At 39.4% G+C, this 19,762-nt stretch overlaps 3 protein-coding genes across 4 annotated transcripts in view; 1 reads left to right on the plus strand and 2 right to left on the minus strand.

Moving 5' to 3' along the window:
• The first annotated feature begins 289 nt into the window (after positions 1–289).
• LOC137137205 (ceramide-1-phosphate transfer protein-like) lies at positions 290–5,842 on the plus strand. The gene is made up of 7 exons (XM_067523168.1): positions 290–517; positions 1,424–1,488; positions 1,730–1,911; positions 2,173–2,344; positions 2,428–2,624; positions 3,135–3,387; positions 5,702–5,842. Exons 1-6 carry the CDS (start codon positions 436–438, stop codon positions 3,361–3,363), a joined length of 927 nt encoding a protein of 308 aa, XP_067379269.1. The 5' UTR covers positions 290–435; the 3' UTR covers positions 3,364–3,387; positions 5,702–5,842.
• On the minus strand, positions 3,527–10,209 carry LOC137137179 (uncharacterized). Of its 2 annotated transcripts, XM_067523114.1 has the most exons (10): positions 9,877–10,209; positions 9,209–9,298; positions 8,146–8,302; positions 7,868–7,998; positions 7,497–7,738; positions 7,244–7,368; positions 6,970–7,085; positions 6,605–6,852; positions 6,183–6,295; positions 3,527–5,979 (listed from the first exon to the last, which is right to left on the minus strand). In XM_067523114.1, the coding sequence occupies exons 1-10, from the start codon at positions 10,124–10,126 to the stop codon at positions 4,788–4,790; spliced, it is 2,664 nt and encodes an 887-aa protein (XP_067379215.1). In that variant the 5' UTR covers positions 10,127–10,209; the 3' UTR covers positions 3,527–4,787. The 2 variants fall into 2 exon arrangements, with proteins under 2 accessions (XP_067379215.1, XP_067379216.1); XM_067523115.1 differs by lacking the exons at positions 7,244–7,368; positions 7,497–7,738 and having other exon boundaries at positions 6,605–6,799.
• A 2,255-nt stretch (positions 10,210–12,464) lies between these two features.
• Positions 12,465–19,762, minus strand: part of LOC137138081 (uncharacterized) — a 33,090-nt gene continuing 25,792 nt past the window's right edge. Inside the window, exons 17-27 of the mRNA XM_067524987.1 lie at positions 18,989–19,109; positions 18,722–18,852; positions 18,319–18,560; positions 17,807–17,910; positions 17,474–17,604; positions 16,126–16,361; positions 15,899–16,008; positions 15,673–15,773; positions 15,042–15,277; positions 14,373–14,476; positions 12,465–14,253 (exon numbers count right to left, since the gene is read on the minus strand). Coding sequence (XP_067381088.1) covers positions 13,170–14,253; positions 14,373–14,476; positions 15,042–15,277; positions 15,673–15,773; positions 15,899–16,008; positions 16,126–16,361; positions 17,474–17,604; positions 17,807–17,910; positions 18,319–18,560; positions 18,722–18,852; positions 18,989–19,109 — 2,600 coding nt within the window. The 3' untranslated portion in view covers positions 12,465–13,169. The remainder of the gene's footprint in view (positions 14,254–14,372; positions 14,477–15,041; positions 15,278–15,672; positions 15,774–15,898; positions 16,009–16,125; positions 16,362–17,473; positions 17,605–17,806; positions 17,911–18,318; positions 18,561–18,721; positions 18,853–18,988; positions 19,110–19,762) is intronic.

The following is a 19,762-nucleotide window of genomic DNA, read 5'->3' on the forward strand; positions in this document are numbered from 1 at the left end:
TCTTTTTACTCTCTGGGTTTTTGCTCCGAAACAGAAAAGACAGCAGACTTTTACATGTGTAACATCCAAAGATGTTTTTCAGTCCTAGAAAGTTGCTTGTTACAAATTAACATCCGATGTTGATTAGTTTGTGCAGTGTTTTACTGAAGAGACGTCGGAATTTGAACGCTACCGTTTCCACTTTTGAATCTGAAGTTTGTAACAAGGTTCAAATGAAATCAAAGATGTTACATTACTGTGTGTGATAAGGTGGAGTCTAAAGATCATCATGGGATGTGTGTAGTCTGCCCTGCACCTGTGGGAGTGAGCGAGTAAACAACCTTTAACCCCAACAAAAGCCCAAGGAAGAGTTTGAGAATGAGAGGGGAGGCTTGTAAACAAAGTGTGTGTGTGTGAGTGTGTGTGAGGCGTAAGTGTGTTTCTGTTCTTAGCACCATGGTTTTCCTCAGACGGACAGTTCTACTTCGTTACTTGCTGCTTTTGGCTGTGCTTCTCTTCATCAGCTCCTTTTGGCTACGTAAGTGTCGCTGATACTGGTCGGCCATGTTGGCTCCACCTTTCTTCCTCTCATTGGCTCATTACGTTTTTACAGAGTAAAAGAAACTCTAGCACTGTACTTAAGGTACATTTGATGCTTCGTGATATTTAAACGTTCATGTGCCCACTACAAGAAACGAAACAAGTTCAGCAAATGACAATTAGTAAAGAAAATATCCAGTCTCGCCTACATTTGTGTGGCAACAGTATGTGAACCATCAGTAACTGCTGTGACTACCGTTTGCAACAAGAACTAGAAGTAACACATTTTCTATCACATGTATTGTTTTAGGGATTTTTAGACAAAGGTTTCCAGCCACTGTTTATCAGCTCTGCACATCAGTTTGGAGAGATTTAAGTCTATTCCTCCTACAGAAGGGGATGTTGGTTGTTTCCTGCATGAACTCCCTGTCATCCAATAGTTTTCTAGCTTATTCAAATGGAGTTGAACAAACTGTTGACTGGCTGCATTGATGTGGTATTAGCCAGTGCAGAAGAAGCCTTTAGTTTCCTAGATGTTACCCGGGACTCCCTTGTGACGTCCCAGACTTCCAGCAGTGGTATCAAAGTCCTTTGAACAATGCAGGACCTCCCAGACTCGCACTTGATTGTCATCGTGTTAACTGAAAAAACCTGCCTGCCCTCAAAACAATAGAAATGCTACAGTAGAGGTTCACATACTTTTGCTACACACAAATATGTCAAATCAAATCATAATAAGTGTAAAATAAAATTTTAGTCATTTGTTTAATTTGCAACATAATTTGCAAAAATAGAGGAAAATTTGAAGGGTTCACAGTAGTAATACTGTAATATAAAGTAGTATTAATGTCAATATGAAATATAAAAAATAAATCCTCAAATGCTACATTTTGTGTTTCCTCAGCTCAGGGCGGAGTTGGAGACTGTGGCACCGTCTGGCAGCCATGTTTGAGTTTTTACCGCAAAACGGTAGGGCCAGTACACGTTTGTACTTTTAAAGCCTCTGATGACTCTGTCAAACCCAACTGAACTGCTGCAGTGGATACAAATCGAGATGCCGAACTTTTTGTAAAAAACAATTTGCCTAATTTGATTTATGAGCTGTTAGAGGTTCAGAACCTGTAATATTTCTTCTTAAAGTTCTTGTGTTCTTAATCTTCCAACTTTCTGATTATATAAACGTTTTTTATACATAAAAACCTTTCTTCAGCCCCAGCCTCCACTGGTACATGATGGATGGGTGGACCCTGTTGGACTCCCACCCCTCATAAAGGAGTGTCCAGGCCAGTCGTTTCAGGCTTGGCATCTTCTGCTGTATTTAAAGTCCAGTCTGTCAGATGATGATGACATCCTGTTGGAGCCGTACTTGCAGAGCTGGGATCAGCTGCTCAAGTAAAAATAAATTTTTCTAAAGGGATTTTGGGAAATAAATGTACTTGCTTTTAAACATGAAGCTACACTCAGTCGCTGATTAGCTTATAGAGTGGAAACTGTCCAAATGTAACAAAAGCTCTAATTCAATTGAAGTAAAGAAAAAACAGAAAAATACTATAATACATGTCACAGAAGTAGAAATCCAGAATTTAAACACCCATTTTTACAGTTCACAGATGAAGTTCTGGTGAGACAAATCTTGCTCCTATTGTTCTACAGTTTCATGGACTCTCTCGGCACAATGGTCAGTTTCTTCTCTCAGAAAGTGGAAGAAAAAGTCGTACTCATACGAGAGCTGTCACTCAAACACAGTGCAGAGGCTCATAGGAAACGTGGTCCAGTTGAACACTCCAGACTTCAAACTCCAGCATCATTTGGACTGAAAGATGGGGTGAGACAGAAACTTTGAGGACTGAACGAGCCTGAATGAAATGAAAAAGTCTAATTTTCAGTTTTCTTGACTTTTCTCTCGAGGCCTATCGTTCAGTTCGATCCATGGTGGAGATGGAGTTAAAAACAGGCCTGGTCGACTTCTCCCGCCGCACAGATTCAGGCTGCAGGACGCTGCTGCGTCTGCATCGATCTCTGCTGTGGTTAAAGCTGATGTTGGAGGGTTTGGCTGAAGGGCCAGATGCAGATGGACAATACAAAAAACCTGGAGAGCTCAGCAGGTAACTATGTGCACTTTCAGAATCTCAGTGGAAAATTACCCAAATTAAAACCAAAACCGTGAGTTTAGTTAACATTTAACACCCTTAACATCAGTTAATGTTTTGATTGGTGAAGTTGGAACCATCGAATGTTGGGTGTTTTTTCTTAAAAGATTTCTTGAAATGATTGTTTAAAGGGTTGCTGAATTATTTTCTGTCAGGCAAATAACAATATGTTTAGTGTCATCGTTTTTTAGAATTTCAAAAAAATTATGGGAATATTTATTTGGGATTCCTTTCATGTGATTTAAACATATTTGAAAGATATCGGATAATTATATTTACCAACTGAAGAAATGTATTAGTTTTTAGTAAAGTTTTATTTTCCTGCTAGTTGATTTTTTTTGTTTTATATGCTTGTTGCCTACACAGACTACAGAAAACACTTAAATCCTTAGTATATTATGTCCAGGAATTTAAGAGATGCTGTGTTTTATCTGTAACTGGTCTGTTTGTGTGCTCTTCCCTCAGGGAGGCCTACAGGGTGGCATTGGCCCCCCACCACCCCTGGATGCTCCGTCAGGCCGCTGAGCTCGTCTTCCTCGCCCTCCCAGACAGGCAGTACTTTCTGCAGCTTGTATGCGTTCAGAACCAACACGAGGCTGCGCCCGTCCTGCGTATCATCATCCACGCTCTGACATTGGTGCATACGCGAACTCAGAGAATACTGGCTGAACACGGCATGCTGGAGTTGCCCTGACCAGCAGCCGTCAACCCTGTGATGGTACGTACACACCTGGGTCATTTATTAGCTAAATGTCAGGAACAAGCCAAAAAACAAAAACACATACTGGATGGCAACTTTGGGCTCAATGCAGTCGACTTTATAAATGTGAGAATCTACGCTGAACAAAAATAGCACGTTTGTATTTTGCACAGAATGTAGTTTATTTTAGCCACACACAGTGTATGTAATAGCAAACAGGCAGGCTCACATTGTTCACAGAAGTACAGAACTTTAAGCAGATGGTTTTTCATTTTGCTGCAGATGTAAACATGCACTTTAAGGCACCGTATGTTGCTTTCAGGACCACGTGGTATTTGGAAGTGATCTGATATCACAATCAAGAAGAAAACGTTTATCAAATAAAGGAGATATTATTAAAGATGGTGAGGGGCTGATTGGGTTGATTTAAGCTCACTTTGAGGAAAGGCCCCATCTCCCACTTGCTCTGAATGCAACATTAACTATGGGGTTTTTAATGGCTACAGTGGAATAAGAAGACACATTCTATTATTCTGAACCTAAATCTAACTAAAGCAACAAGCAGCATTTTTAGTATTAATCAGCACAAAGTGCCACAACTTCATCTTGTAGACAAGTTTGACAGAGATTTGTGTTTATATGAGTGATGTACAAAAAACAGTAACTACAACATGACAGTACTTACATAGAAACATCATTAAGCTTTGTAACTATTTTGTAGCAAAATAAATGTGGAAGTGCTGTCAGACCAGATGAGTTCTAACTCAAACATTTTAAAGCAGTATCTGCTGATTAATTTCATTATCAGATAACATTTAAATCAAGTATTGCTCTTGATAGGCACTACAAACCAATTATACACACTGTTATAACAATTCACCATTTTCTTAGTTTCCATAATTCAAAATGTTCAATAACATTGCCAACACTCACATTTCTGTAAACGCCAAAACCACTTTTAATTAATACTGTTAACGGTTTCCCTAGTTTAACTAATCAGTTATTTACTGAATTTAGTTTTGTTACTTATAAGTAGAGTAATATGTTTAATGCCAGCCATAACCAATAGCTGCACATTTCTAAGTTTGTTTTTTAATTGTCTTTTCAAAAAGTAGCACTGGGTTATAGTTTGACACTTTCAGTACCAGCTCTGCTATGATAGTTTTTCTACAAGTGTTGTAAATTTTGGTATCAAAGCTGCAACAATACTTTCAGTATTTGAAGGAATATACACGTGCATTTTCATTTCACAACTCTGTACCTACTTTCACATTAACATGTTCCAAAAAAGATCAAATATGACAAAACAAACAAACAAACAAAAAAACATTAACGCCTTTGATGTGAATATAATCAAGGTTCTCAAATGTAAAATGTTTAATTACAACTACATAAGAACCTATGAATAAAATGTGTATTTAGGACGTGGATGGACTCAGGAAGGGGGTCTCTTCTGCCCGGTGACTCTTCATGTGTGTTTTCAGACAGTGGCCCTGAGTAAAGGCTTTGTCACACAGTGTGCATTTGTATGGTCTTTCTCCGTTGTGGGTCCTCATGTGGACTGTCAGGTGTTCTTGACGAGAGCATGCTTTCCCGCAAACACTGCAGACAAACAGTTTGATGCCTAAATGGCTCCTGACATGGTTGTTCAGGTGAGTCTTGCGTTTAAAAAAGCGGCCACACTCGGAGCAGCCGTACGGCGCCTCACCGGTGTGAACTCGCATGTGAGCCCTCAGCTCACCGTTGGATATGAAGCCCTTGCTGCATATGATGCAGATGAACGGCCTCACGTTGCTGTGTGTTTTCATGTGAGCAGTCAAACCACAGTTTGACACGAAGGTTTTGCAGCAGATGTCGCAGAGAAATGGCCGGTCTCTGACTGTGTGGATCTTCTCGTGTGACTTCAGTGTGCCAAGAATCTTGAAACGCTTGCCGCAGATCTCACAGCCGTAACGTCTCTCCCCAGAGTGAGTCGCCTTGTGGCGAGATAAAGAGCGGATGTCGTAAAAGGCTTTACCGCAGATATTGCAGTGGTACTTGTCTTTACCGGTGTGTACCTTGCTGTGAGCTTTGAGCTGGGCCTTTAGGCCAAATGCTTTTGGGCAGATATCACATTTGTGTGGTTTGTCCACCACGTGAACCCATCTGTGAGCTGTCAAGCTGGACAAGTGAGGAAAGGTTTTGTGGCAATCATCACACTTGAACGGCCTGTTTCCCGTGTGCAGAGTTGTGTGACTGTTCAGGCCAGTGATGGTGAAGAAAGACTTCCCACAGTACGAGCAGTCGTGAGTTTTCTGGTAGTTTCTAATATGTCTTTTTATCTCTTCCGCAGATTCGAAATGTTCTCCACACACTCCACAAATGCACTGCTGTTCATCCACGTGACTCCAGGCGTGTTTGATCAAGCTGCCCAGCACCCTGTACCAAGCCCCACAGACTTTACAGGGCGTTTTACTGTTCTCCACACTAAAAGTTTTGGGCCCTCGTCTCATAATCTTTGGTGGATCGGGCTCCGGTTGCCAATCATCATCTCCATCACCCACCTCGCTCTCAGCGGCATCTTCATCACCAGCTTCCTCAGTTTCCATGTCCCGTTGCTCTGATGTTGAGCTGCAGGACAGAACAACCACTCTGTTACCGTCTGAATGCTGAAAACAGCCCTACAGAGATTAATGTACATTTTAATCTGTAGGTTTTCCACATTATTAATGTCTTCAGAATATAATCAGCTGAGCATATGAATGAAATAAACTTTTAAATCCATTTTGTGTAGTGTCTTATAGTAATTGGTTAATGTTGGTTGTAAAAATTACCTTGATCTGAGTGTTGCTTCGTCACTTTTCCCTCCCGCAGTCTCAGTGGATGGAGACTCCACAGTGGTGTCAGTGTCGCTCTGTAGAAATTCATCCTCCTCTTCCTCTGTTGTCTATAAAGAAAAATGACAGAACTTTAAAAAAAAAAAAAAACCTCTATCAATACCACTAGAGTTAATTTTTTATTATTTTAATGTAGCTAACTGCAATTGCTGAATATTTTCTACCATGTGTTGAAAATAATTCAATTAATGACCATGTTAGTTTATCCAAATACTTTTGAGCCCTTAAAATTAGGACTGAATTAAAAATAAAATAGCGATAATTCCTACATAGTTCATCCAATATTTTGATAAACCCTTGAAATAAAGCCGACACTCTACACCTATTGATGTCTAAAGTTCTCAAAAGTTGATTTCTACCTTCAGTCGGATGTAGAGGGCTGAGTTGACTGCTCCAGTGGACTTCATGGTCCTATAGATTTCTGCTGGTGTTAGACTCTGTAATCTGAGCCTCTGGAGTTTCCTTCCTCTGTCTGCCTTGAATACATCTAAAGGTCGATTGTCTCCAGCCAGCTGAGGGAAGGTGGACCTCAGCAGGTCCAGGAAGTTGGCCTCCTGCAAACCACGAGGACACTTCACTTCCTGCATTAAGGATTTGACACTGAACACTGCAACAGAGAAAGATCCACCACAGGCTTCAGATTATCCTTTAACAAAGTCAATCAAAATGTAAACTTTGTTTAATACGGTTACGGCATTGATCAGTTGACATCTTTCAAAGTTACCATTTTTTGACACCACATCTGACTGGGATTCCTCCAGCACGCACATTCTAAAGTAGTGATGAGTGGGCTCTTCACCGAGCCGGGGTCTTCCTCGCTTCCTCCTGTTAGACTGATCTCTGGGAAACAATGTGAAACAAGTTTTACAGAAAATGTTATATATACACATATGATTTAATGAAAATGAATGTAACCAAAATGAGGGGGCAAATTAACACCACCACCAACTATGGAGACTATAAGACCCATTTTTTTTGCCCTTTGATGTTTTTGTTACCCCGTGAACGTTTTGGTTTGACAAGCTGACAAGGTGGTGGAGATGGACTGAGGATCATTGACAGAACTGTCTTGTGCTTGTGGAGGATGGAGGTCTTCGCTGCAGGCCTGGGGCTTGTCTCCTGGCTGTAGAAGAACCCAGACAGACAGGATAAACTGCCTTACTTTATAAATAGGACAAGGTTCTGGACTGCTGGTTTTTGGACGTACAGGTATTGTAGGATTGGGCGAATAGCCTATATAAATGAAACCACCTTCAGTCGAATGTAGAGGGCAGAGTTTCCTGCTCCGCTGCACCTGATGGCCCTGGAGACCTCCTCTGGTGTCAGCGTCTTTACTCTCAGAGGGTGTAATCTCTTGCTTCTGTCTGATGTGAAGACATCAAAAGGTTTATCAGCAGGCAGCTGAGGGAAGGTGGATCTCAGCAGGTTCAGGAAGTCTGCCTCCTGCAGACCACGAGGACAATGCAGTTCCTGCACTGGACACCTCTTAAAAACTGAAACCGTGAAAAGTTCATCTTGAAGTTAAAAATCTAAATATTTGTCTCCAATTCTGTTAATGAATCCTGAGATGTGTTAATTCACTAAATGATAAACTGACAAACTGTGAAGTGTTTGAAACCTACCACTTTTCGAGAGGATGTCAACCTGACAGTCCTCCAAGATGCGGATCCTGAGGTCTAGATGATTCTCTGTGTCACTGTATCGAGGCCTACCAGGCCTCCTCCTTCCATAACGAACCTTGGGGGAAAAGGTCCTGGAGGATGGAGATTAAAAACCAACTGAAACTAGTTTCGACCAGTTTCTCTTACTGTCACTCTCCATTACTGTTCTGAAAATATTGCAGTGTTACTGAAAAACCATTAGTAAATCATATTCTCAAGTTAGTAGTGGGATTTGTAACCTTGATGGTATTTGATAATCCGGATCCTTCAGGTCATCTCTTTTCTTTCTGGAACTTGTAGCTGGTTGCAATGATGGCTGCTGCTGCTTCGCTGCATCTTCATCAACATCATCATCATCAAACCACAGGAGGCCCAGACTCCCCGTGTCCTCCACAACTGGACAAAGGTTGAGATTGGATCAAAAGTTCCATTTAGTTGCATAATTTATTTTGACTGTCTCTTCAGCACAAACCACAGTCACCAATGACTTGTGTATGAACAGCAATGCATAGTCTGCATGGTGACAGATTATATTCTGAAAAAGGGAAAACCCAATTGAATTTATCCTTGACACCCGAGCACTCGCTTCAAAATATTCTAACAAAATGTGTAGTGTGGACGATGCTTTGCTTTGAAGAATGTGAAGTTACATCATGCCATGTGAACTGTTGGGCTAAGGGATGGGACAGGAAGAGGGAGGGATTTTCAGAGGAAAGTGCTCAACCAGCTACAGTATTTACAATGGGTCACCTGCAGTCAATTGTTTTGTTTGGCTGAGAAGGCATTTTAGATCCTTCACAATATGATGGAGATGGGGCAAAGGTTACAGTGTCCTTTACTGATCTAATAGGTGATCAACCTACGCTTGTGACGCTTTGTTTTAGAATCACGACAAAGTCATAATACAGACTAAAGACTAAATACAGACAAACAAATGGCAGGAGATTAATTGTTTCAGCTCTACATTATGTCTTTAACAAGATTTATTCAGTCGCTTAGAAGTTACATTTGAGAAATCACAACTGAAAAGAACACAGTATTTTGGACATTGTTCATTCCTGCTATAAACCTTCCCCTCCACAAAAAATAAACAATAAAATATAGGATTTAATAGAAAAACATAAGGCAGATGTTTTCTTCCAGTTTCTTAAATCAGAGATTCAGAATCAGAGTCCTATCAAGCATTACAACTGTAGCCTACTGTGTGAACGTAAGACAAATGATATAAAAATACAATAATAACAACAAATGGCATCTATCCAGGTAAATATAAGGAATAAAAAGTGTAAAATGAAGACGTGCCTTCCTCTTGTGTACGCTGTTGATTCTCATCTTCCTCCTCACTCACAACCACCACTTCATGGGTGTCCAGATCAGCATTCAGGGTTTTGACTTTTAAAAGAAAGGTACAAATAAGATAATGCTGTTTGATCCTAGTGATTTGATTTCTGCAAACCACAGCTTTAAAGAATATATGTCCCTGTGTTAGAGCCTGTAAACCTGATATAAGCAGATTTACTAGAACTTGGGCTACGGTGTGCTTCAATTGTAAGTGCCATTGTTATTGTAAAGTATTCATTTTATGTATATGGATGTGTTCAGGTTTGTCATTAACAAAGACCAGAACTTGTGACTTTTCTTACTTTGACTAACTCAGGCTTTATGATGGGGCCTACGAACCAACAGCTGACTTGATTCACACATTTTAGGAAAACTTTTTAATGTAGGGAGAAGCCAAATTGCACATAACATCCTAAAAACATATACGCATTCACTGGATGTATTGTGAAATGTGTACATCCGCCAGCAAGCAAAAGTCGTTTATAACAGCTTTTTTTTTTTTTTAATATTCGAGGAAGTTTGAGGTTGTTTGAGACTCCGGAGAAAATAAATCAAAATAAAACAAACAAAAATAACCCAGAAAGCTTGTGATTACTTTTGCGTTACTATAAGTTCATGCAGCCACTGACCTCTTCTTTCTATTCTCACCCGAGGCTGCAGAAGCTCCAGCTGCCTCCTCTGCCTCTCGATCTCGTGTCTGAAGCCCGTTGCCTCCTCCTCGTACCCGGCCACGGTTCTCTCCACCACCGCTAAAATTTCCTGAGCGGCCGTCGCCAGTTTCTCGGTGACGATTCCTCTGAGAATCTCGGCTTTAGACATTTCACCGAGACTGTCGAGTGTCTCGGAGCCGCCGCTGTTGCTCTTCATCCAGTAAAACATAATCAATTTGTTCCCACAGCTGTTTTGGTGCAGCACACCTTTGCGCGGAAGGTGTTTTTCCGGATTACAGTGCAGCTACAAAAACGGTCCGACCAGAAACAATAAGCATAGCTGAGACAATTCCCTATAAAGGAATGAAGCCTTCAGTCTTACTGCCTTGTTTTGGATCGTCATTTGGTCCTTAACATTTTTATATCCTCGTAGATATGAAAACTAATATAGATAAATGATAATGTTTTTGCAGACTTTCCATTAGCCTGAAGGTGGCGCCAAAACTCTGCGCCATATTGTTTTAGTAATAGACATTTGTCGTAAAAATATTATTATTAACTTAAGTCCGTTAAAAACTGTAGAAGATTTAATTAACAACTGTACAAAATTACAGTTCGTTATATTTTGGGTGGACATTTTAACTTTTCTAATTTCCTCAAATGTTGAAAGAAAGATGTTGCCCTTAGTTTCATCATTAGTGGAACATTATCTGTCTTTAAATTAAATTTGCACTTTGCAGATACATCTACTGTCTGGAGTGTGTTCCTCATCTGTCCAACAGCTGTAAAGGGTTGTTCCTTCACCAGGGAAAACATTAATCTGTCATCCGCCACCATGTTTCTCTGCCTTTCGATGTCCTGGAACTGTACTATCCAACTAAGAACCTACTAAATAGTGGATTCAACCACATCTAATGTTTTTGCTCTTTCTATGAAGGATTTCTTTTGGTTTTCAAACAATGAACTTCATATGGACCATTAACAACAGACTCCAAATGCAAATGTCACACTTAAAACAACTCATCTTGCCATAAAACAAGTCCGTGTTTATGAGCCACCCAAATTGAGGGTCTTCAAATAAACAGGCTGTTAATTCCTACATGGTTTTTAAAATTTCTTTAAGTCTTGAATCATGTTTCATTTAAATCCACAGTCATTGCTCAACACTCTATAAGTAGTTTTTCATGATCAGATTGTTTTACATTCATTGTGAGTGTCAGACTGTCATGTGCAGAACTCTCTGCCTCTTAAGCAAAATCTTCTCAGACTGAATTCAATAACTTCATCAGTTTTTATAGTGACTTTTGACAAGGCTCATCAAATTTCTTGTTACAAGCCAATTTATGTAAGTTTTCACATCATTTTTTTTTAGAAATTTTTATATTTTGGGGAACATATTTTTCTGCATTATATTATTTTACCAAAACTATCATAAAACATTTTTTTGGCATTTGTGGATATTTCATAAGTATTTTTCAAAGTTTTGAGAGACATTTTTGCTATTTATTTCTTTGATCCCTTTAAACCCTACAAAGAGGAAATGCTACTATTTCTGCACTTACCCCATTGATAAGAATGGCACATTCTAAATCTAGTACAATCAGGTTTAAATGCAATTGTTACCCAGATAGAAAGATGTTTTATGTTTTCATTCTTTCATTTACTTTAGATCCAAACATAGATAAAAATAGAAATACAACATTATGCTACAGAAATCCAAGAAAATTTGACAAAAAAGTAAAAGTTTGGCGAAAACAATACAGTACAAAAAACACAGTACAAAAACCTTCACAATAAACAAACAATCTCCATCTTTTCTTCATGTGGTTTTAAACAATAAAACAGCATCACACAATGTCTGTCAACTTACAATAAAATAATCTTAAGAAGTGATAAAACGTTGGTTTATCAATAAAAGACCTCTAAAGCCATCTTTTCTAAAGCCTTCATCTGAAATCAAGATTTAAAGTGAATATTAAACTTTTCCTTCAGTAAACAGAACTTTAAAGTATTTTCTGTGCCTTTATACGTGAATTTCTGTGAGAACACAAAGGAGTCTGTGTGCCAGACATTTTCACACCTATATCTTTTATATTTATTAGTGTGCATTTTAAGGTATGATGGACAAAATATCACATAAGTAGATGAATTATGGTGAAAACATTTCAATTACACTTTTTTTTTTTTTTTTTACACAATTTAGCAAACGAAACACAATTTTCCATTTACTTGGATCTCTAATTTCCATATCCTGTCTGCAACTCCTGTGTGTTCAATACTTTACGGCAATGCTGTAGTTTAAAAACAAGTTGAATGTTAAGTAAAATGTTTTACTAATCTTTAGGCTGAAATAATTAGCCAACCAATGAGTCAACTGACAGGAAAATGTGCAGCTATTGTTCAAACAATATAGCACATTCTCACAGCCCAGATCCTCAAAGGAAGATTTGGCCAGAATAAACAAGACATTTGTAAATGTCAATAAACTGTGATTCAATTTTCACCATGGCTTCTGCAGGTCTGGAAAAGTCTTTAAAAATACTGAATTTAGTTCTTTAAAAAAAAAAAAAAAAAAAAAAAAAAAAAAAAAAAAAAAGACAGGATTTCAAAACCTTACAAAAAGACTCAAAAATATTTTCTTGCAGAGACCATAGTATTATTAATATTATTATTATTAATCTGTTGAAAGCCCATTACCTCACAATCGAGTAGCAAAATATTAAAAACAGGATCTTCGGGGTTGTCTGGCTTTGCATCTCTTTGTAGTCTTTTTGCGTTTCTATGGCTGATTCTTGTAAATTTTAGCCTGTGGTAACTGCGTCTTTACTGTCATTTTGACTCTTTGGTAATTTTGCATATTCTAACAGTCAATTTGAATCTATGGGGCAATTTTGTACATCATTGAGATAAGCTGAGTATCTTTGTGGTTGATTTCAGTCCCTTTGCAGTAATTCTATATATTTATGGTCATTTTGAATGAACTGAAAACCAGTGGTCATTTTGCCTTTGTGATCTATTAACATCACTTTGTGGTCAGTCTTTTACTGTGATGTTCAAACTAGAAAAACTACTGTCCCTTTAAACAGAGGCTTTATAAACTGGGCCTATTCACTAAACCTGCACATGGGTTTAGGAAACATTAAAATGAACACTCACATTGTTGTAACTTGTTTTCTGTTATTCTTCAGTAATTAAAACTGTAAAAGGAATCGAATTACATTCTGTTAAAAAGTCTCAATATAATGAACACTGCAAAAAGTTTTACAGCGCTGCTAATCTGATCCATCTAGAGATGAGTTTTCTTCCACCTTGTGGGTCTTCATGTGTCTTTTTACACAGTGGCTCTGACTAAAGGCTTTGTCACAGACAGGACATTTAAAAGGTTTCTGCCCAGTGTGGACCCTCATGTGAATAAGCAGGTGGGCTTTGGCCAGGAATTGCTTATCACATTTAGTGCAAGCGTGCGGCCTCTCTCTGGAGTGGTTTCTCAAGTGGCGCTGTAACTTCTCGTTTGTGTAAAAACGCATGCTGCAGATTTTACAGATGTATGATTTTACTCTGATTTCTGGGTAACTTGAGTGACTCACCATGTGCTTGGATAAAGTTTCTAGGTTGCTGAAAGATTTCCTGCATGTGATGCAGCTGAATGACTTCTTGTTTGAGTGCGTTGCCATGTGAAGTTTTAGCCTTATCTTTGAAACACATGCTTTTTGACAGATACCACATTTGTGTGGTTTATCCACCGCATGGACCCACTTGTGGTTATTTAATCCTGAATTGTTGGCAAAAGCTTTGTGGCAAATCTTACAATTGTATGGTCTCTTTCCCTTGTGTTGAGCAATGTGTCCTTTGAGGCCATTGTAGGACAGGAACGATTTTCCACAGATGTCACAGCTGTGAGTTTTCAGATAACTCTGGAGGTGACTTTTCAGCTCCTCTGAACGTTGCCCACAAACTCCACAACGCCCTTCTGGATCGTCCACATGACTCCAGGCATGTTTAACCAACATTTTCATAGACCCACGAAGAATGTTGCAGACTTTGCAGGACAGTCTCAGAGCAGCCTCACCATTCTCAGTCACCTTTGACTGTTTGCTTCTAATCACTTTGATATTTGAACGTTCGGCTCGTTGCCTCTTTCTCACGTTCTGGGATTCATTGTTCCTCAGATTTGCATTCCTTGTCTCTGGTTTCCAGTTATCATCTCTATCACTTGCCTCATCGCCATCCTTTTCACTCTCGGAAGGAATCAGAGACTGCAGGGACCATAGACTGGCGGACTCATGATCAGTGTCTTCAGCTTCTCCTGATTCAATGTTTATTTGTTGTGAGTTGTCTTTTTGTTGAACATTGACACTGAGAACAGAAGTTAGAGAGGTAGACTAGTGTACTTAAAAAAAAGACAGGCCTATGGACTATTTTCTGAGCTTAAAACATGATAAATACGCATAATTCAATTGATGCTCCTGACTTACCTATTGTGCAGTGTAGTTTGGTCAGAAGTTGAAGGATAATATTTAGCTGCATCAACTGTTCTCCGCAGAAAATGTTCCACATTTAACTTAACTCCCTCTTGTGCCTGGAAAGGTTTGATACATTTCATATTTTCAAAAAGGCTTTGAAGAATCCATCTTTGCTTTAGTACATACGATAATCGAGGAACGATAATCGAGTGTTCATGTCCTGAACATGAACACTCACGTGCAAACTTGCTAAGAATTCTGGCTTATACCTCATGCAGGTATTTCCCCTGGACAATTACATATTATGGTTTGATTTGAGACTCCGTATGATCTCTATGAAAGTATTTGTGGTTGATGGGTGTTTAGTCACACTTCCCATGTAATGTTCTCTTCTTCCTAATGCTGATTATGTTGACAATAAGCCTGAGAGCATTACATTTTCCATATTTAACTGCCTGAAGATTTTTTTATGATCCTCTTTAATCCATAAAGAAAGGCTGAGCAGTGTCATATACAAAGATATATTTTATTGAAATGGCTGCATTTTGAGACTATGGCCAGTTTTATTGACTTGACCGACTCATCTGTCTGGTCATTTCTAATTGTCCCTTTGAATCAGGGGGAATATAAACAGTACTGCAGAGGAAACTAAACGTAATGGCAAAAAAAAAATCAAAGTACCTTGAGTTGGATGAAGATTGTAGAAGGTCTGCTAAACTTGAATGTCCCGTGGATCTCCTCTGGTGTCAGTGTGTTTACTTTCAGAGGGTGGAGTCTCTTGGTTCTGTCTGTTGTACAGATCTCAAAAGGTTTATCTGCAGCCAGCTGTGGGAAGGTGGACTTCAGTAGGTCCAAAAAGTCTGCCTCCTGCAGACCACGAGGACACTGCAGCTCCTGCACGGGGTACTTCTTAAACACTGGTAAAAGTCAGTAAAGCAAAAACATCAAACTGAAACAGTCCATCAAGTCTAGGAGGATTGCAAAGAGATTCAACGACAAAGAGACAAACTGACTATAGTAACATACCAATAAAGCTGATGATGATGAGCTGTGATTTAAATGACCACAGAGAGACAACAAACAATCACAGGGGAAGAAAATCACCACAAAATGATACAAATGAACCGAAAACATACATAAAACTAATATAAAGAAAACTGAATGATACTACAAAGACACAAGATCATCACTGATACATTACCAGAATAGACAAAAAGCAAATCCTCACAAAAACATGCAAACTTACTAAACGATGATATAAAATGACCATAACTAGAAAAAAAGATAACAAAATTACTACGATTTATTTTACCTCTGCTTGTCACCACATCAATCTGTGAATCCTCCAGGACCCGGATCTTGAGATCTATAGGGTTCTGTAGTTCAGTGATCTGAGGTTTGTCAGACTCAGCCCTGGGCAACAATAAGGATGGAAATTAGCAGCCGAGTTAACGAGAGCAACATAATACACCAGGTAATAAGAGCTGAGGATGTTAATGATGAGGCTTAAGAGCAGCAGTTGACAGTGTTTGATTTACCTTGAGTTGAGTCTGGTCGGTTCAAAAGTAGACCGGGAATCTTTAGAAGCAGCCTCATTTCTTTGCAGGATATGATTATGTTTCTTTAAGGTCCAGAGTTCCTCAGGAGGCTTAAAGTAGAGTTGACAGAAGTGGAATAAAAAGGTTCAATTACGGTTACACAAACAAACCTAAGACGAGCTTGAGACGGCACAATCAAAATCCATCCTAACAACTTCTTCGAGTACCTTCAGTCGGATGTAGAGGGCAGAATTCCCAATGGACCTGATGGTCCTGTAGAGCTCCTCTGGTGTCAGTGTGTTTACTTTCAGAGGTTGTAATCTCTTCCTGTGATTAGTTATGAAGACGTCAAAAGGTTTATCTGCAGCCAGCTGAGGGAAGGTGGCCCTCAGGAGACTCAGGAAGTCTGCCTCCTGTAGACCACAAGGACACTGCAGCTCGTGCAAAGGGTACTGCTTAAACACTGAAACACAAAGACAGCATTTGCAGAGATGTCAGCTCCTCCACCTAGAGACAAGTGTCATCATATAATTAAAAGTTATATTAGATAGTTGACGTGGTCGTTATAGGTAGGTGAACCTTGTGGACTTTGACAACGGGTTGGGGACTGTGAATCCTGCTACCAACTGCCCTTAATGTATGAAAATCCTCCTGGGCTGCGTTTAAAAATGGTGACGGCCGCAGTCAACGTTATTTATAATCAGCCCAGATGTCTGTGTTGGCAGGAGGGTGCAGAATGTTTTATTTTTATATTTAAATAAAGCCTAATTTGTGAAATCTGTTGATCATCTGCGATGGATGATGATATTATTTGCTTGTCCAGTGAAAAAGCAGGTCACCAACTGTTCTTCTACATCCTTAAATTCCCATGGCAGCAATATGAGCCATTGATCCTCTCAGCCACCATTGTTTCCACTTCATCTTGTTGGATGATGAGAGGTTCACAGGCCAGATATTTATAGTTTCTCCAGTGAACTCTGGATCCTGTGGTTTCTGACCAGCTGGACATAACTAACAAACCTCCAGAAGAATCCTAATCAGATCCTAAACTACCTCGATTGGCATCTTTCGACATGAAGGAGCAGCACCTGAACTTGAACCTGACCTCATCCCCCCTGAAGTCAGACACGGGAAAAATAACAAGGGGCTACAACCCTTTAAATTGGCCACCCAGAGGTACATGTAGTGGGGTAGGTGTGCAACACAACCCGAGAGGCAGGCGAAGCTCGGGACCTAGTGCGAGGCATCGTTGTTGGCCTTGAACCGTTAATAATCGTTAGCTTACGAACTTGAGCAAGGCCCTTAATGCCAACCGCTCCAGTACTTGCTGCTCACTAGTTGCAGATCAGACTGAGCAGTTTCTAGACAGACGGGTGTGTGTGTGTAACTGTAGGCTTTCCTGAAAAAGAGAGGAGGCCTCTCAGTAAATCTACCCTGAAAAATAATTGCTAATAATAATAAAATACTTCCCAAACATCTCTAAACCTCTAACAATAACCAAGAAGTCAGAGACCAAAAAATACAATAAAATAAAAAATTCACAAACACCAATGTTTATCAAACTGTGAAAATTACCACTGCCTGTGAGTACATCAATTTGCCAGTCCTCCAGGATCCGGATCCTTAGATCTACGTGCGTCTGTGGCTCACTGTTTCGATGTCTGCCACATTTCCTCTTGGCAGGAGAAACCGTGGTTGGGAAGGACCTGAAACATGGGTTTAGCAGGTTCATCAAAAACTAATGCAGTGATTAAACCTGTTGTCAGTAGTTTGGTTCTCCGTGTCTTGGAATGTGTTTCTGGTTTGTTGTTTATAGCAAAAGATTGGTGGATTTTTGGCATTTGTTTTTTTTTTTAAACAACAGCTATTCTGAGTATTTTATCTCATTCACTGGAGTAGTTCAAGTACCTTGTGTGTGGTCTGAGTTGATCAGAAGTGGATGCAGAATCAGCAGCAGCTGTTCTCTGTGGTGGATGAATGTTTTCATTACCAGCCTCGGGCTCCACCTGTGTCTGAAATCGGATCAAATCCCGGTCAAAAACAGACACCTTCTGGCACAAAAGAATCCAAATTACAGTAAGTTAAGACATAAACTTTGATAGTACTGCTGCAGCGAGATGCAAGTTTACATATTTTCACTTGACTTTCTATGGTTTCAGTTTGGGGAGGACGTGTATAAATGGCAGTCTCTCTAGCTTATCTGTATAAAAATGAAATCTTTCAGATTACATTATCTGGGTGGAGCTCTGGAGGAGGAGGTCGATTATGACTACAAGATCTACAGCTCAGGTTTTTTACTCTTGCTCAACTTTAAGGTCAACGTTCATAAATGTTGTTAAGAACAAAAAGAAAATTAAATATCGTCCAGGCGGCATAAACAGTTTACTCTCACATACAGTTACATCAGTCAGACAAACTACCTTCAGTCGGATGTAGAGGGCTGAGTTGCCGGCTCCTGTGGATTTGAGGGTGGCGTAGAGCTCTTCGGGTGTCAGCGTCGTTACTTTCAGAGGTTTTAATCTTCGGGTGTGATCAGTCAGGAAGATCTCAAATGGATTATCTGCAGCCAGCTGAGGGTATGTGGACCTTAGCAGGTTCAGGAAGTCTGCCTCCTGTAGACCACAGGGACACTGCAGCTCATGAAGCGGATACTTCTTAAACACTGAAACAGAAGAAAATTCATGAGGTGAATCTGAGATACTTGAATGTTCCTTACTGCTCAAACAAACTCATTTATCGTTTGGATGAACTACGTTGAAGACCTCAGCTCGGGAAACCTTCACTAAATGTTCTATCTGAATGTGGGAACTGCTTCAAACTCACCACTGACTGAGAGGACTTCAATCTGAGAGTCTTCCAGGATGCGGATTCTGAGATCTATGTGGTTCTGTGGTTTAGTTACCTTATGTCTGCCACCATTTTTTCTTTTAAACGGAACTGAGGCAGGCAATAACCTAAAACGGAGAAGACACAAACGCAATAGCGTTTCAGAAGTTACAGTGAATACACCATGGGAAGAAATAAGACAGAACAAAAGCAGACAGGGTGTCCACATGTGTTTGGCCACATCGTAAGACTGTCGCCTCTAACCTTGATGCTGGTTCATAATCTGGCTCTGCGAGATGTTCCTGATGTTGTGTGGGGCTCAGTACAGGTTGCTTCTCAACCCCCTCATCATACTCATCTTCAGTGCTGTAGATAAAACCCATATCTGCACACAAATAGTTCCCAGTTAAACCAGTTTAATCACCTTTTTAGTGTAACTTCAGAAAAAAATATATTAAAAAAAATAGTACATATAAGTAAATTAGCATTTTCATTTAGATAAACTTATAAAATGACCATTATTTAGTTTAAGTTTTAAAAAGTAACTGTTTTTATTTACACATCTATCCTTAAAAATGTCACTGAATGCAAACACCAGAGTAATATGTAATGAATGTAAACATTCAGTAACCACTGAAATGTTCATTTAAACATATTTTGTACAAAATAACATTTATGGATAGGGATCAGATCACATAAAAAGGAAGTTATAGGTGGTTGTTGTAATTATAATGCACTGATTTATACGCCTTTAGAGGAGGGGTGGTGAACTTTGGGCCTTGAGACTCAAAGCCCCACTTGTTTAACAACTATCCCTGCACAATCCTCATCTTTCAGCTAGTTTAAACACACCCGGTCCAGGTCATCAGCAGTGGGTGGTGCAGGGTTAGTTGGGAATTTACTGCTACAGAGTGTAGTGTACTGTTACTATAGTAACATTGTAAGAACTTTTAATTCAGTAGATGATATTTAATCAAGAAAATAACACTGATGAGTTTAATTACTTTTTGTTAAATACTATACATCATCATTAAAACC

The sequence above is a fragment of the Channa argus genome, chromosome 12 (assembly GCF_033026475.1).
Source record: "Channa argus isolate prfri chromosome 12, Channa argus male v1.0, whole genome shotgun sequence".
NCBI classification, from domain to species: domain Eukaryota; kingdom Metazoa; phylum Chordata; class Actinopteri; order Anabantiformes; family Channidae; genus Channa; species Channa argus.